This window comes from Trichomycterus rosablanca, chromosome 9, assembly GCF_030014385.1.
Source record: "Trichomycterus rosablanca isolate fTriRos1 chromosome 9, fTriRos1.hap1, whole genome shotgun sequence".
In the NCBI taxonomy this organism is placed as follows: domain Eukaryota; kingdom Metazoa; phylum Chordata; class Actinopteri; order Siluriformes; family Trichomycteridae; genus Trichomycterus; species Trichomycterus rosablanca.
The window spans coordinates 4,279,217-4,294,629 of record NC_085996.1 but is presented as its reverse complement, the minus strand read 5'-3'; the positions used below and the strand labels follow the sequence as shown (position 1 = coordinate 4,294,629).

The window sequence follows — 15,413 nt, the reverse complement described above, 5'->3', positions numbered from 1 at the left end:
GTATATGCAGCGTGGGGGCCGGACTATGTGTGTGTGGGTGGGTCTTCATTCGCTGTGTAAGGACCCTGATTGGAGGAAGAGACGCCTGTGCAGAATGCAGGAGCGAGAAGAGGAGGGCTGTACACGTGTCGGAAGAGACGTGCTCTCCACGGATGCAATCAGGTATCTCTCAGCAGCGGAAGACAAAATTGGGTCGCTAAATCAGGAGGAAAATGCATTAAAAAAATAATCAAACTTTTTTTTTTTTTTACAAAAAATAACAAATGTAAATAAATAAAAAATAAAAAAATAAATAAAATACATAAAAATAATAAAATAATAAAAACAAAAAATAAAAATAAATTAAAAATTAAAAAATAAATTAAAAATTAAAATAATAAAAAAATATTTTTAAATAATTTCATAAATAATTTAAAAAAAAGTTTTTTAAAAAAGAAAAAAAAGGAAAGTACTTTCGTTATTATATGATGACAAATAAAAGCATTCGTATTCTGGTCAGGATTACAGTGGGTCCAGTTCTGATGGTTTGGTCATTACAGCACATTCCATCCAGAATGTGTGCAAAAGTTTTGGGACCCCTGACTTACCAAATACCATTTTTTAAAATTTATTGGTGCATTTTCTTCCAATGCAATCTGTCCTGCGACGACCCGCGCGCAGTCCTTAACGGAACCCTTTTCCACCCATGCATTCTGCACAAGCGCCTCTAATCAGGGTCCTTACACAGAGTTTTAAGACCCCGCCCACATATTCCGGTCATCCCACCTTAGCAGAGACATTGCTGCTGCAGGCACTGCCAATTATGCTTGCTAGATGGAGCCCAGCCGACCGGACCGAACCGAGGAGTTCAGAACCTCAGCGGAATATCCCGCTGCGCCAACTGGGTGCCACTAAATTAATTATTTATGGATCAATTCTTTAAAGTTTCTCTCTCTCTCGTCATTGACCCCGTCCTCACCCACGACCCCGGAGGGTCGAGGCTGTCCGTCGCAGCCGCCGATCGCTTCTTTCACCCCTAAAAGAATCCAAAAGGTAAAAAAAATCACGATGCCAGACAACCATCAAATATTCAAATTCTTTTATTTTGCCTCACGTCATTAATGCACCGTTTTATTTTTTTTAAAAGAAAAAGTACAAACAGGACACAACGGTTTGCATTTCCTCGCCCCGGACCTCCACATGCACCTTCACATTTGTCATAGAGAAAAAGAAAAAAGCCAAAAGCAGGGAAGGATCATCTGAACAGAACCCAAAACAAAGTGTCATGAAGACAGACGACAACAGACGAGTGGAAATAAAATACAAATAAAAACGCTGGGAGCCGCCTGTAACCAACCGTCCTGTCATGATTGGAACCAAAGTGTAAAACATGACGTTAAAATCCTAAATAAATAAATACCTCAACCGCTTTACCCCGGGCAGGGTGGCAGCAGTGACGCGCGGCAGGAATACCCCAGAACGGGGCACTAATCCATCTCAGGTTGTTCAGAAGAGCGAAGATCAAACGCACCTTGACGACGGGCGCCCCACACGGTGCAGTTTCATCCCAATATAGTCGTACCCGATTCCCCTCCTCTCAGAGTCGTGCGCAGTATTAATCGCCTCTGCTCATATGGAGATCTGTATCGTGCACGGAGAGTCACGCACGATCCTCGTCATCCCCCGATCAGCCAGCAGAGGTCGCAGGAGGAACCTTTATGACCCTCTGACCCCTAAATGAGCCAATCACGTTCGTGTAGGACCCGTCCGGCTGATAGCTAGAGCTAAACGTAGTGAGCGCTAACATGAAGGTAACAGTTAATGGAAGATGTGGAGCGAGTAGCCGTCGGCATTTATCCCAGTATAGTCGTACCCAATTCCCCTGTACTGCTGCAGACCTCCACTCCTGACCGACACCTATGCTGTACCGATCGCTTCTGCTCATATGGAGATCTGTATCGTGCACGGAGAGTCACGCACGATCCTCGTCATCCCCCGATCAGCCAGGAGAGGTCGCAGGAGGAACCTTTATGACCCTCTGACCCTTGAATGAGCCAATAGCAGAGCTGAGATTCGAACTTGTGAGCTCAAATTGTAATTTACCGACAGCTGATCTATCGTTAACGTCCCTCGTGTACGGAAATAAACGTGAAAGCGGCTCCTAAATAATAATAAAGAGCGAAATAAATAAATTAAGGCCATAATTATGATTTGTAGTGAGTTCGGAGGCGTTTAGGGCTGCGAGTAAATATAAAACTGTACTAAAATAAACGTTAAAAGTAACCGTGAGCGAGGAACGTCCCGCTTTCCTCAGTAAAAGAATAATAAAACGGCCTACGCACCCACCGAACACCGCCGGGACGCTGCGACCAGACGCTGGCTCAGCGAAAACCAGAGGAAACACACACACACACACACACACACTATGTAACATTTCCTCCTGTTTGAGTCCAAATCCCAAGTTTAAAAAAAAAGAGCTTCCCTTTCTGTACCTGTTTATATACAAAGAGTAAAAACACACACACACACACACACACACACACACACACACACACACAGAACCACAAAAACGTGGTTATTTCCCCCCACGGTCCTCCGCCTAGACCTTCTGCAGCGGCGTCTGCGGCGCCTTCTTGCCCTTCTTCATGCGGTTGCGCGCGTAGACGCGCAGAAACAGCGCCAGGAACACCACCACCACGCCCATGCCGCCCGTGGCCGAGATGGCGTGGCCGTACAGCAGGCAGGACAGCAGGATGGCGAAGGCCTGGCGCAGCGTCATGATGATGGTGAAGACGGCGGCGCCGAACTGGCCGATGGTGTAGAAGATGAAGAGCTGGCCGCAGGCCGAGCAGAGCGACAGCAGCGCCGCGTGGGCGGCGAACTCGCCGTGCCGGCTCATGAAGGCCAGCGAGTCGAAGAGCGCGCCCGTCTCCAGCAGCGCGCCCACGGTCAGCAGGCAGGAGAACAGGTTCACCCCGAACATCATCTGCACCGACGACATCTTGTGGCGGAACAGCTCGTCCTGCCAGTTGGACGTGAAGCTGTCGAAGGTGATGTACCCGGCCAGGATGACCACGCCCGAGAAGGTGGTGACGGTGGACGGGTGCTTGGCGCCGGCGCTGGACAGCAGGAACATGCTGACGCCCACCGAGATCAGCATGGCCGTGAAGTACTCCCAGTACTCGTAGCTCTTGTGGGACACCAGTTTGCCCATCAGCATGACCGGGATGACTTTAGAGGCTTTGGCCAGCACCTGGAGGTGGCACAGAGACAGCTGGCATGAGCTGGGCACCCTACACTGGGCTACGTCATGGTCAAACCTTGCCTGCCAGGTATCGATCCCTATTGAACTCATGAACTCATGTCCTGGAGGAAGCACGTGCTAACCATAACCCTCACAGTACATTTATGGCATTTAGCTACAGTATACAGTCTGAGCAATTAAGGGTTAAGGGCCTTGCTCAAGGGCCAAACATCAGCAACCTAGCACTGGTAAGGCTTGAACCAGTGACCTTCTGATTACTAGTGCAGTACCTTAACCACTACGCTACGGCTTGCCCTGCATGTTCGTTGTCATATAAAGCAAAAATACACCATATGGCCAAAAGTATTTGGACGCCCGCCCGTTACCTGTGTGGGGAAGCTGATGTACTTCAGGGCCTCGTACTGGCACCAGCTGCTCAGGATGTTGGAGATGGAGGCGAACGAGTACTTGTACATGGGCGCCGTGTGTCTGGGCTGCTTGAAGACGGCGCAGCAGACGCCGGCCACCGTCAGGGCCAGGATGCGGTTCATGAACACCAGGAACTGGGAGTCGGTGAAGCGCTCGCCGCTGCCCTCCTCCTCCGTGGCTCCGTAGGAGCGCGTCATCACTCGCTCCTGCAGCACGCCCCACGTCAGGTACGAACCCTGAGGAGACGATGCGTTATTAATGATGTTATGAGCTCTGTTATATTCCGTGTATCTGTTGTCCCTCCCCCACAGACACACAGCCAATCGTGTGTCTGTGCAGGCGTCAGGCTGGCTGATAGCACACAGTTTCTACCCTGCGTTTCTGCCCTTCTTCACATGGAGCATCTTGAACTTCAGGTTCCTCACCACCGTCCCACTGTTCCTCACCACCATCTTACTGTTCCTTACCACCCCACTGTTCCTCACCACCACCCCACTGTTCCTCACCACCACCCCACTGTTCCTCACCACCATCTTACTGTTCCTTACCACCCCACTGTTCCTCACCACCACCCCACTGTTCCTCACCACCATCTTACTGTTCCTTACCACCCCACTGTTCCTCACCACCACCCCACTGTTCCTTACCACCACCCCACTGTTCCTCACCACCATCTTACTGTTCCTTACCACCCCACTGTTCCTCACCACCACCCCACTGTTCCTCACCACCACCCCACTGTTCCTCACCACCATCTTACTGTTCCTTACCACCCCACTGTTCCTCACCACCACCCCACTGTTCCTCACCACCACCCCACTGTTCCTCACCACCATCTTACTGTTCCTTACCACCCCACTGTTCCTCACCACCACCCCACTGTTCCTCACCACCATCTTACTGTTCCTTACCACCCCACTGTTCCTCACCACCACCCCACTGTTCCTCACCACCATCTTACTGTTCCTTACCACCCCACTGTTCCTCACCAACATCCCACTGTTCCTCACCACCACTCCACCATTCCCCATCACTGTCCCACTGTTCCTCTTCACCCTGTTCCTCACCACCACTCCACTGTTCCTCACCAACATCCCACTGTTCCTCACCACCACCCCACTGTTCCTCACCACCACCCCACTGTTCCTCACCACCACTCCACTGTTCCTCACCAACATCCCACTGTTCCTCACCACCACCCCACTGTTCCTCACCAACATCCCACTGTTCCTCACCACCACCCCACTGTTCCTCACCACCACCCCACTGTTCCTCACCAACATCCCACTGTTCCTCACCACCACCCCACTGTTCCTCACCACCATCCTACTGTTCCTCACCACCACTCCACTGTTCCTCAGCACCACCCCACTGTTCCTCACCACCACTCCACTGTTCCTCACCACCACTCCACTGTTCCTCACCAACATCCCACTGTTCCTCACCACCACCCCACTGTTCCTCACCACCACCCCACTGTTCCTCACCACCACCCCACTGTTCCTCACCACCACTCCACTGTTCCTCACCAACATCCCACTGTTCCTCACCACCACCCCACTGTTCCTCACCACCATCCTACTGTTCCTCACCACCACCCCACTGTTCCTCAGCACCATCCTACTGTTCCTCACCACCACCACGCCATTCCCCATCACTGTCCCACTGTTCCTCATCACCCTGTTCCTCACCACCACCCCACTGTTCCTCAGCACCATCCTACTGTTCCTCACCACCACCCCACCATTCCCCATCACTGTCCCACTGTTCCTCATCACCCTGTTCCTCACCACCACTCCACTGTTCCTCACCAACATCCCACTGTTCCTCACCACCACCCCACTGTTCCTCACCACCACCCCACTGTTCCTCACCAACATCCCACTGTTCCTCACCACCACCCCACTGTTCCTCACCAACATCCCACTGTTCCTCACCACCACCCCACTGTTCCTCACCACCACTCCACTGTTCCTCACCACCACCCCACTGTTCCTCACCACCACTCCACTGTTCCTCACCAACATCTCACTGTTCCTCACCACCACCCCACTGTTCCTCACCGCCACCCCACTGTTCCTCACCACCACCCCACTGTTCCTCACCACCACTCCACTGTTCCTCACCACCACTCCACTGTTCCTCACCACCACCCCACTGTTCCTCACCACCACTCCACTGTTCCTCACCACCACCCCACTGTTCCTCACCAACATCCCACTGTTCCTCACCAACATCCCACTGTTCCTCACCAACATCCCACTGTTCCTCACCAACATCCCACTGTTCCTCACCACCACTGCACTGTTCCTCACCACCACCCCACTGTTCCTCACCACCACTCCACTGTTCCTCACCACCACCCCACTGTTCCTCACCACCACTCCACTGTTCCTCACCACCACTCCACTGTTCCTCACCACCACCCCACTGTTCCTCACCGCCACTCCAACGTTCCTCACGACTTCACTGTTCCTCACCACTGTCCCCCACCACCGTCCCACTGTTCCTAAACACCGTCCCTCACCATGGTCCTACTGTTCCTCACCACCACTCCACTGTTCCTCACTGCCACTCCAACATTCCTCACCACCCCACTGTTCCTTACCGCCCCTCCCTATAAGCTCTATTATACTCTGTGTTGTATCTGTGGTACTGTGGTATGTGTAGATGTATTGTGTAGATCCAGTTATTCCTGTTGGTTGAACAGTGCTGTGTGATGTGTACAGCTATTCTATAGGTCCCGGCATGTCGTCTGTCGAGCCGACGTTTCAACTGTGTCCACTACACCACTGAACCTACTTCTAACTCGTAACAGCTCTGACTTGCCTAGACAGCCAAAGCCTTCATGTCATCTGGCATTAGTGAGTCTTGGCCGCCCAACGCCTGAGGGAGGGCAGGTGGGCGACAGGCTTTCACTGCTGTTGTGCAAAAGCGACCTGCTGCCTGCTCAAGGCGCCTGTTCGAGTGGTGAATGATTTACAGTACAGAGTGGTGTGACTCTCCGTACGCCATGCGGCTCTCTGTGAGAATAAGGAGGCGACCGATGGCTGCACGCATGTCAGAGCGGGCGCATTATATTCGGTGAGCACAGGGGTTCACCCCCATACCAGGGTAATGCATTACTATCACAGTTACATGAAAGGACAGGGCAGACTGATGCTCACCTGAAGTCCCACAGCACAGAACACCAGCTTCAAAGCCTGCTGGGTCGAGGACGAGGAGTCCGTCTCGGTCCGGGCCGACGGAGCCGGATCGTCCAGCAGTGTGGACTTAGCGTCGCTGCCGAACACACAAGATTTAATGACGGGGAAGCAAACACCCCTACCTGCAGGAGGAGAGAGAACAAAACAGTAAACAAAGGACGACGGCTTCAAACAAACCCCGACATACGAGCGTAGATTTATCCTGCACCTCACCTGTCTCCAGGTAGTTGGTCCTCTTGAAGTGGCGAATGAGAAAGTAGCCGGGGATGATGATGGTGGAGTAGCCCAGGATGTTCAGGAAGAACCGAAAAACCCACATGTCCTGCCAGCCGTCCAGGAACGGGGAGTCCCCGGCGTCGGCCAGCGCGGACCCGCAGAGAGCCAGCAGCAGGACAGGACTCGCACTGCAACACACACACACAGTGACTTTCACTATATGACTTTAAAGTGCGTCTGTGGGGATTTGCGCCCATTCGGTCAAAAGAGCATCTGTATGGCTGACTGTTCTGGTCCATTCCAGAGCTGTTGAGTGGGGCTGAGGTCAGGAAAGGGCCTTCCCTAAACTGTTGCTGCAAAGTTGGAAGCATATTTCCTTTAAATCAGTGTTTTTTTCAAACCTGTGAGCAACCCTTGTGTTTGAAACACATGAATTCAGTAATCAGAAGGGGCGTCCCAATACTTTTGCTCATGCAGTGTGTGTGTTTTGGTGCACAGAGGCAACATTCAGCCACACAACCACCTCCTTCAGCAGGAATTTTCACCAAACAGGAAGTGCTGTTACAGAGCAGCCGAGAGAGCGCACACATGAAGGTGTCCTCACCCCGGACCTGAAGTCGTGTGAAAGCGCAATATTTAAAGCCGTTATGGTGACGTGTACAGAACCGAATGAGCATCTCGTCAGGTGAAACACGACTGATGATTATTTTAAGCATCTCTACCTAAACGAGCCCCCAGTGGAAGGATGGAGGTTCAGTTAGACGTGAAGCGTTTATGTGATCTTAGGTTTCTCAGAGATAAATACGTTTATAAGCAGCAGCATCTGCCGAAGATCCTTCACTTGAGGACACGATGACACTGTTTTGTCTGTAAGAATGTAATCTAAACACTCTATAATCGTAAAAGCTGCACCAGCAATATAAACTGTGAGGAAAAAGTTTATAAATAATTTTTAAAAATTGATAAAAATCAAGGCCGTGACAGGCTGGGTGAAAGGGTCTGAACTCATAACAGTGTGATGTGTGCGTGCATGTACGTTTGCATGCATGTATGTGTCTGTGCTTATCTGTATGCGTATGTGTGAGCGCATGTATGTGTGTGTATGTACGAGTCCGAGTTCATTTGTGTGTGTGTGCGAGTGTGTGTATGTGCATGTATGGTCTGTGGTTTCATATTTATTTGTGTGCACATGTATGTGAGTCTATGCTTATGTGTGTGTGTGTGCATGGTTCCATGTTTATTTGTGTGTGTGTGCATACATGTGTATTTGAGTGTGTGTGTGTGTGCATACATGTGTATTTGTGTGTGTGTGTGTGTATTTGTGCATGTATGTGTCTGTATTTATTTGTGTGTGTATGTATGTGAGTGTGTGTGCGAGTCTTTGTGTATTTGTGTGCATATTGATTTGTGTGTGTGTGTGTGCATACATGTGTATTTGGGTGTGTGTGTGTGCATACATGTGTATTTGAGAGTGTGTGTGTGTGTGTGTGTGTATTTGTGCATGTATGGGTCTGTATTTATTTGTGTGTGTATGTATGTGAGTGTGTGTGCGAGTCTTTGTGTATGTGTGCGCATATTGATGTGTGTGTGTGTGTGTATTTGAGGGTGCATTTGTGCATGTATGGGTCTGTATTGATGTGTGTGTGAGTGTGTGTGCGAGTCTTTGTGTATTTGTGTGCATATTGATTTGTGTGTGTGTGTGTATTTGTGTGTGTGTGTGTGTGAGTGTGTGTGTATGGTTCCATGTTTGTGTGTGTGTGTGTGTGTGTGTGTGTATTTGAGTGTGCATTTGTGCATGTATGGGTCTGTATTGATTTGTGTGTGTGTGTGCGCCATAACAGGGTGCACTCGTCAGTGTGCATTCAGTGCAGGTCCCAAGCCCGGATACGATATGGAGGGTCGGGTCAGAAAGGGCATCGGGGAATTCTGGGAGTCAGGAAAATTTTCAGAGAGAGAGAGAGAGCAGCACACGAGCACTGCTGAGGCTCTCCAGACTTTCTGAAGGACCCCGTCTGGACACGTCTGGTTGGGATGGATGTTCTGATGACTTCCTGGAGTTGCACAAGCAGGATGTGACGGTTTAACGGATGTAAGTCGCAGCCGCAGCCCAAATACACTGGACAAATATTTAGCATGGTTTAGTATGTTGACCAACTGCGATGGCTACAGTCAGTGGTGGAACTTCTCAGCTGTGATGTTTTAGGCTGCTAATCAGGATCTCAATTCGATTTACTCAGCAAGCAATTTATTAGGTACACCTATCCGGTTGGTACAGGCACTACCTGCTATACAGATGAAATATGTGGCTATACAATTACTACCCGTAGCCCGTCTGTTGCTCTGTAGACCCAACAGAAATGAACCACTATAGGACAGTTTACTGCTTACGCTGTTTGCACCGGAACTGGAGAGGAAAAGACCTTCCCTAAACTATTGCTGCAAAGTTTGACTGATTATAACTGATTCATTACAACTGTTAGCGATAGCTGTGTCTGAAACACATGAATTCGGTATTTAAGAGGGGCGTCCCAATACTTTTGTCCATTTCATGTATATCACTAACCTACAGGAGTAAAACTGAAATGATGTAAATGATGTAAACAGGGAAACTATGAACCACTTTAGTCCAGTATGATGTCCTAAGTGTCTCCCTGTGGAACTGAACCCGCTGCAACCTTGACCAGGATAAAGCACTAGATGAGAATATGTTTTTTATCTTATTAAGAATAGGACACAATTTTAAAATCTGTACGAAAACCTGAGCCAGTCTGGTAAACGTCACACACACAACGTCCAGATCTGCTTCTGAATCCAGTAGAAAATCTGAGGAACATGAAGAACCTGGAGCAGATCGTAACCATTCCTAAACAGAGCACAAACCTGGTAGAAACTTACCTCAAGAAAACTGAAGCCTTCATCACCAATAATAAATAAATAAATAAATAAATAAATGGTGGTTCTATTAGAAATGGGTCCGAGATCTGAAGTGAGCAGCGTCCTGACTTTTAAACATCAGAAACAGGTTCATCGGGTACAGGAAGTTTGCTGCTACGTACATTTAAAGTACAGCTCACCATCATCAATCATCATCACGTCTACTGACCCCTGAACGATAACCGGGTGTGGTAACGCTGGAGGACGATTCATCACGGTTAGAATAAACAGGAGAGTAAAGCGCTTCAGCTAACGACGTGATTATACAATCTGTAGGTAACTAGATTACGTGACACACCTGCTCGCTACGACAGATTTGGATTATTTAAGTTCAGTCACGTCCGATACGACGCCCGGTTTAGAGAAGCACGGACAGCAGGAACCAGGAGGAGCTACGGCCAAAATATTTCCACTTTATTCTCCTAATTATTTTCACTTGATTTATTCTTTAAATTATCTCCAATTTATTTTACTAATTATTTCCACTTTAGTCCTCAAATTATTTAGATTTTATTCCTCTAATTATTTTAATTTTATTTATGAAATTATTTCCACTTTACTTATGAAATTATTTCTACTTTATTTATGAAATTATTTCTACTTTATTTATCAAATTATTTCCACTTTATTTATCAAATTATTTCTACTTTATTGTCCAAATTATTTCCACTTTATCAAATTATTTTCACTTTATTCATCAAATTATTTAGATTTTATTCCTCAAATTATTTTAATTTTATTTATCAAATGATTTCCACTTTACTTATGAAATTATTTCTACTTTATTGTCCAAATGATTTCCACTTTATCAAATTATTTCCACTATTTATCTAATTATTTCCACTTCATTTATCAAATTATTTCCACTTTATTTATCAACTTTTTCAAATTGATTTGATTAGAAGTGGTTCTAACACGCTGCTGTATTGAGCAGGAAGGACGTGTTTCAGAATATTTTCTAAAAGAAGATGCAGCACGTCTGACGCAACCAAATTAATAAAACGAAAACAGCGTCAGGTGGGACAGTTAAAATTTCAGTGACTTTAACTTTGGTGCTTTTGAGTCTTTTTAAACGAGAACCTTGAACGGCAACGGAGACGAACAAACGGATCCTCGACTGAATCATACATGACGACACTTTATGAGAGGAACCAGTTCAACCAGCTGAAAGAGCCATTTAAAACAAACCAGCCGTTAAGAAGCCTGAAGACAAACAGCAGACAGAGGAACAGGATGCTCTGAGGAAACACCATCCGTGTCATAGCAGTAAAATCATCAATCAAAAGTCAGTACTATTAACATGTTGGATATCAATGACCTTCTTTTCCTTTTGCCCCCCTACCCCCCTTTCTCCCAATTTAATAATTTCTATTTCTTCTCTACACCTCTTTCTACATCTGTCGCTTCTTTCCATCAACCAGCAGGACGTTTTGGAGAATCACGCTAAGCTTCATGTGAATCCCTGAGCATATCCCAGAACCCCATCCGACCTTCCTACCCTCAGATACCGTCGATTGTGTCTGTAGGACGCCTGTCCTGGTCCGTGGTACCACTGAGGTTCGAACTCAAGAGCTTAAACAATCCTCTTTGGTCTGAATTTATTATGTTTTTATGTTTATAAAACATTCACACTGTGTTTAGCAGGAGCCACTGGGACGTCTTCAGAACTAAATTACCTGAGGTTCATGCCTGACTTAAACATATTTAACGCCAGAACAAATATTCACTTTAGATTTGCATATTTATGGAAAGATTACACGCCTGACTACTTGTTCAAATCGCATCAATCACGTAGAGATTGATTTATATAAAGATTTACTTATCAGCCCCAGTCAGATGAGATTAGTTTTACTTGGGGACGCAGGGCAAATTATTAGGGTTAAAATCCAGACCTACATTTCTAAACACTGCTGGGATCCAGGGTTCGAATCGCTGTGGTGATACTGGCGGCCAGGCATCTACGGCTGAGGCCCCGTGATGAATTGGCGTCCTGTTATTTCGGATGCAACTCTTGACCGGTATAAAAATGATGATGTAGGTCATGGCGGTATAATCTGCTGGGTTACAAAACTACACACTCCAAGCTTTGATGATCAGTTTGATGATCAGTTTGATGATGTAGAAAATTCTATGGCATGGCCTATCTATTCCTTATGATTGGCTTTACCTGTTGATGTCTTCATGCCCATGTAAATGAGGGCAGTTTGACTGCACTCACTCATAAAACACATAATGAAAAGGACTTGACACGAGCAACCTATTAAATATTACATAGATTAAGAAACTCCTGCACAAATACAAGTTCCTACTCCTGATTTATGTTTTTGGTCTAAACAAGCAGTCATGTTTTATGGTGCCAGTTTTGCCAGCAGGGCGTCTTCCAGCCAGAGGCAGTGTACAGCATACAGCATACAGTGACTGTTACATACAGCAGCTTCTCATTCATAGCAGACTGTTGTTTTTGGGTGGTTCTTGGATTTTACGTGACCGTTTCTTCATGATAACTGACCACAGTCAAACAAGCTCTTTTCATATATTGTTTTTTTCTAGAATAAAACACAATGCTTTGTTTTAAACCAATTAAATCTGTAAAAATCAACATGAAATTCAGAATTTGTACTGCAGAGCAGGTCAGCACTTCTGAAAGTGACCACGTCAACTCATACGAGTCGAGCAGGTGTATTGGATCAACTCATCAGAAGCTTCAGACTCAGTTCTCATGCTGATTAAATGATTTGTAATAAAAACAATTGTAGTCAATTTAAGAAAATGCAAAATAGAAGCGTTTTCACTAGTGCTCTCAGACTTATATATGGGCACAGAGAAGCCAGCTGTTCCAACAATAACAACTAACGTTAGGAACTTTCCACCAGCATATTTTGATGCGTATATATTTTGTAGATGTTTATTTACCTAAATATTAAACTGTACAGCTTGAACAGTCTGCAAATTTACTCCAAGTGACTAATAATGGACAGATACACTGCGGCCGAATCCCGAATATAGCGTACTGAATAGTGAAGTGCACTAGATAGCGAATATGACAACGCTAAGATAACGTAGGGCGCATTATAGTGAATAGTGAACATGGTGATATTTGGAATACAGCCCACTTCGCTACCTAGATACAATCGGAACAAAATACAGCTGACAACCAGCAGTTTCTCGGTATTTACGCATTTCGTTACATTTACAAACTTCAAAAAAAGAATAATAATTATAAGCATTATTCTTACCTGCATAATAACGGCGGCATTTCCACCAGAAAAGTTTTGCTTTTCCAGGCTTAAGTTGGCTAGCAGCTCGGCTAGTATTCAGTGTGAACGTTATAGCCCCCCGAATAACTCTCACAACCTAAACTAGCGCACAACATCCATCACTAAACCATTTCTACAGCCCCTACGACAGAAAAGGCGCTTATATAAATAAATACATTTATATAAAATCTGTTAATAAAGAGGCACTGGGTGAAATAGTCGCTTAAGTGCAACTCTCAACACTGAGCCCAATCACTTCAACAGAGGAGCCACTGTCACCACTTCTACTGCGTGCGCATGCGCAAAGAATCGACGCCTGCGCCGTACTGAAAACGAGCAACTCGATTCTTTAATGAATCGATTCATCTTCTGTACGTTCATCAAAAGCGGGGGGAGTCGATTGTTTTTAGTTCGAATCACTGAATCAGTGGCTCCCAAACTGTTTGGATTTCTTTTATATTTATATAAAACAACCATTTTTCAAATCGTGAAAACATTAGGCATATTTTAGGCAAGTACAGTGGGGGCCAAAAGTCTGAGACCACTGGTGAACATGCTTCTATTCTGCATTGCTTTAGAATTTAATACAAGTTTTCTCAAAAGTTTGGTTAACAAACCTTTAACGATTTTAAAAGAAACAAGCCGGGTTCATTAGTAGTGGGAGGATTTTGTGTGAGTGTGTGTACGTGGAATACAAACAGTGAAGGAACGTTGTAGCATAGCGGTTAAGGTACTGGACTAGTGATCAGAAGGTTGCTGCTGTCGGGCCCTTGAGCGAGGCCCTTAACCCTCAATTGCTTAGACTGTATACTGTCCCAGTACTGCAAGTCGTTTTTGGATAAAAGAGTCTGCTAAATGCCAGAAATATAAAGAATTTGGTTATCGTGGGACCTCCGCCCTCCACCACTCCGCCCACCCTTTAAAATATACAGTCGTGTCTGTGTTCTGTGTGTAGATGCCCGACCGGCCGATAGCACCGCCGTACCGGGCTTGTTACTGTATTTTGCCCAGCAATTAAGATTTAAGCCAGACCCACTACAGCCCTGACTGGGATAGAGCAATAGTAATAAATAATAATGATAATAATAACAACATTCATCATTATCATTATCATCTTTACTTAGTACCTTTTTTACAGCAGTAGTTCAAAGTAATTTACAGGAGATAAAAATTCAATTAAAAGAATAAAAAGGTATTAGTCATATTACAAAGAAAAGCCTAATTACACTCCAAGATTTTTTAAGCATTGTTTGGCCTTCAGATTGATAGGTTTTAGATACACCTGTAGGTAAGCAGTGACAGCGCTATCTACTGTGCCACCTCGATATCAAAGCGTGAAGTAATAAAACATGAATATGTAAAATAAATCCATACAGTCGTACTGGTGAATCTATTCAGTTTATTACAACTAACAGCATCTATTAGATAGCTCAAACTCAACCCTGCACCCCCCTCCCTAAACCCCCACAAAAATCCCAGGCATAAAAATAACCACAGAATTAAACAAGTGTCACAAAGCTTGAATTCATGACCAGCCTTCCACTTAAAATTCATCTGTACGTATGAAAGGTCGGTGTGTGACGACACGTTGCGATGTATAATAGACCTGAATTCCCTGAATGTATTTTTCTGCAGTACAGAAGTCAGTAATGGTATGATCAGAACCTGGTGGACGTCATCAGTAAGGTGATCCTTACACAGTCAAATACCGGAACTGAAACGAACCGGTTTTACCGGATGATGTGCACAATGTGGTATGAACACACTTCCTCAGTGATGCTCCGAACCCCCTCACACTGGTGTCAGGAACTTCCATGGCCTCCTCGATCGCCTTCAAACAGCATTAAAGCTCCAAATCCTTTTCCTTTCACAGACCAAAGGACTTTTCTTCTATTAGAGCTGATATATGATTCAACATCTCTATACACATCATTCAGGATGCGTATGATGTTGTTTTAAGAAGGATTAAAGTAGACGTGGCCTTTCCAAACCCTTTTAAACAGACATTTGGAGACGTTTTACGTCACGAACTCCAGATCAGAATGAGTTAAAAGCTAAAAATTTGCCGTGGTGATACTAAACAATGTTTGCAACAGGAATAATATGTTGGTAATGGCTTTCCAGACCTGCTCTCTTATTTATACTCAC

General features: G+C 45.9%; 1 protein-coding gene across 1 annotated transcript; it reads right to left on the bottom strand.

Moving 5' to 3' along the window:
* Window positions 1-1,063: 1,063 nt before the first annotated feature.
* Window positions 1,064-13,460, bottom strand: slc35b2 (solute carrier family 35 member B2). The gene is made up of 5 exons (XM_063000990.1): window positions 13,245-13,460; window positions 7,072-7,262; window positions 6,820-6,980; window positions 3,610-3,888; window positions 1,064-3,232 (listed from the first exon to the last, which is right to left on the bottom strand). The coding sequence occupies exons 1-5, from the start codon at window positions 13,262-13,264 to the stop codon at window positions 2,579-2,581; spliced, it is 1,305 nt and encodes a 434-aa protein (XP_062857060.1). The 5' UTR covers window positions 13,265-13,460; the 3' UTR covers window positions 1,064-2,578.
* Window positions 13,461-15,413: the final 1,953 nt, after the last annotated feature.

What these genes read in the sequence shown, in the direction of transcription:
- slc35b2 (XM_063000990.1), bottom strand. Translation starts at nt 13,264, where the DNA reads ATGCCGCCGTTATTATGCAG. An exon ending in ATGCCGCCGTTATTATGCAG is followed by an intron (nt 7,263 to 13,244) that starts GTAAGAATAATG and finishes TGTGTGTTGCAG; the next exon opens with TGCGAGTCCTGTCCTGCTGC. An exon ending in GACCAACTACCTGGAGACAG is followed by an intron (nt 6,981 to 7,071) that starts GTGAGGTGCAGG and finishes CTCCTCCTGCAG; the next exon opens with GTAGGGGTGTTTGCTTCCCC.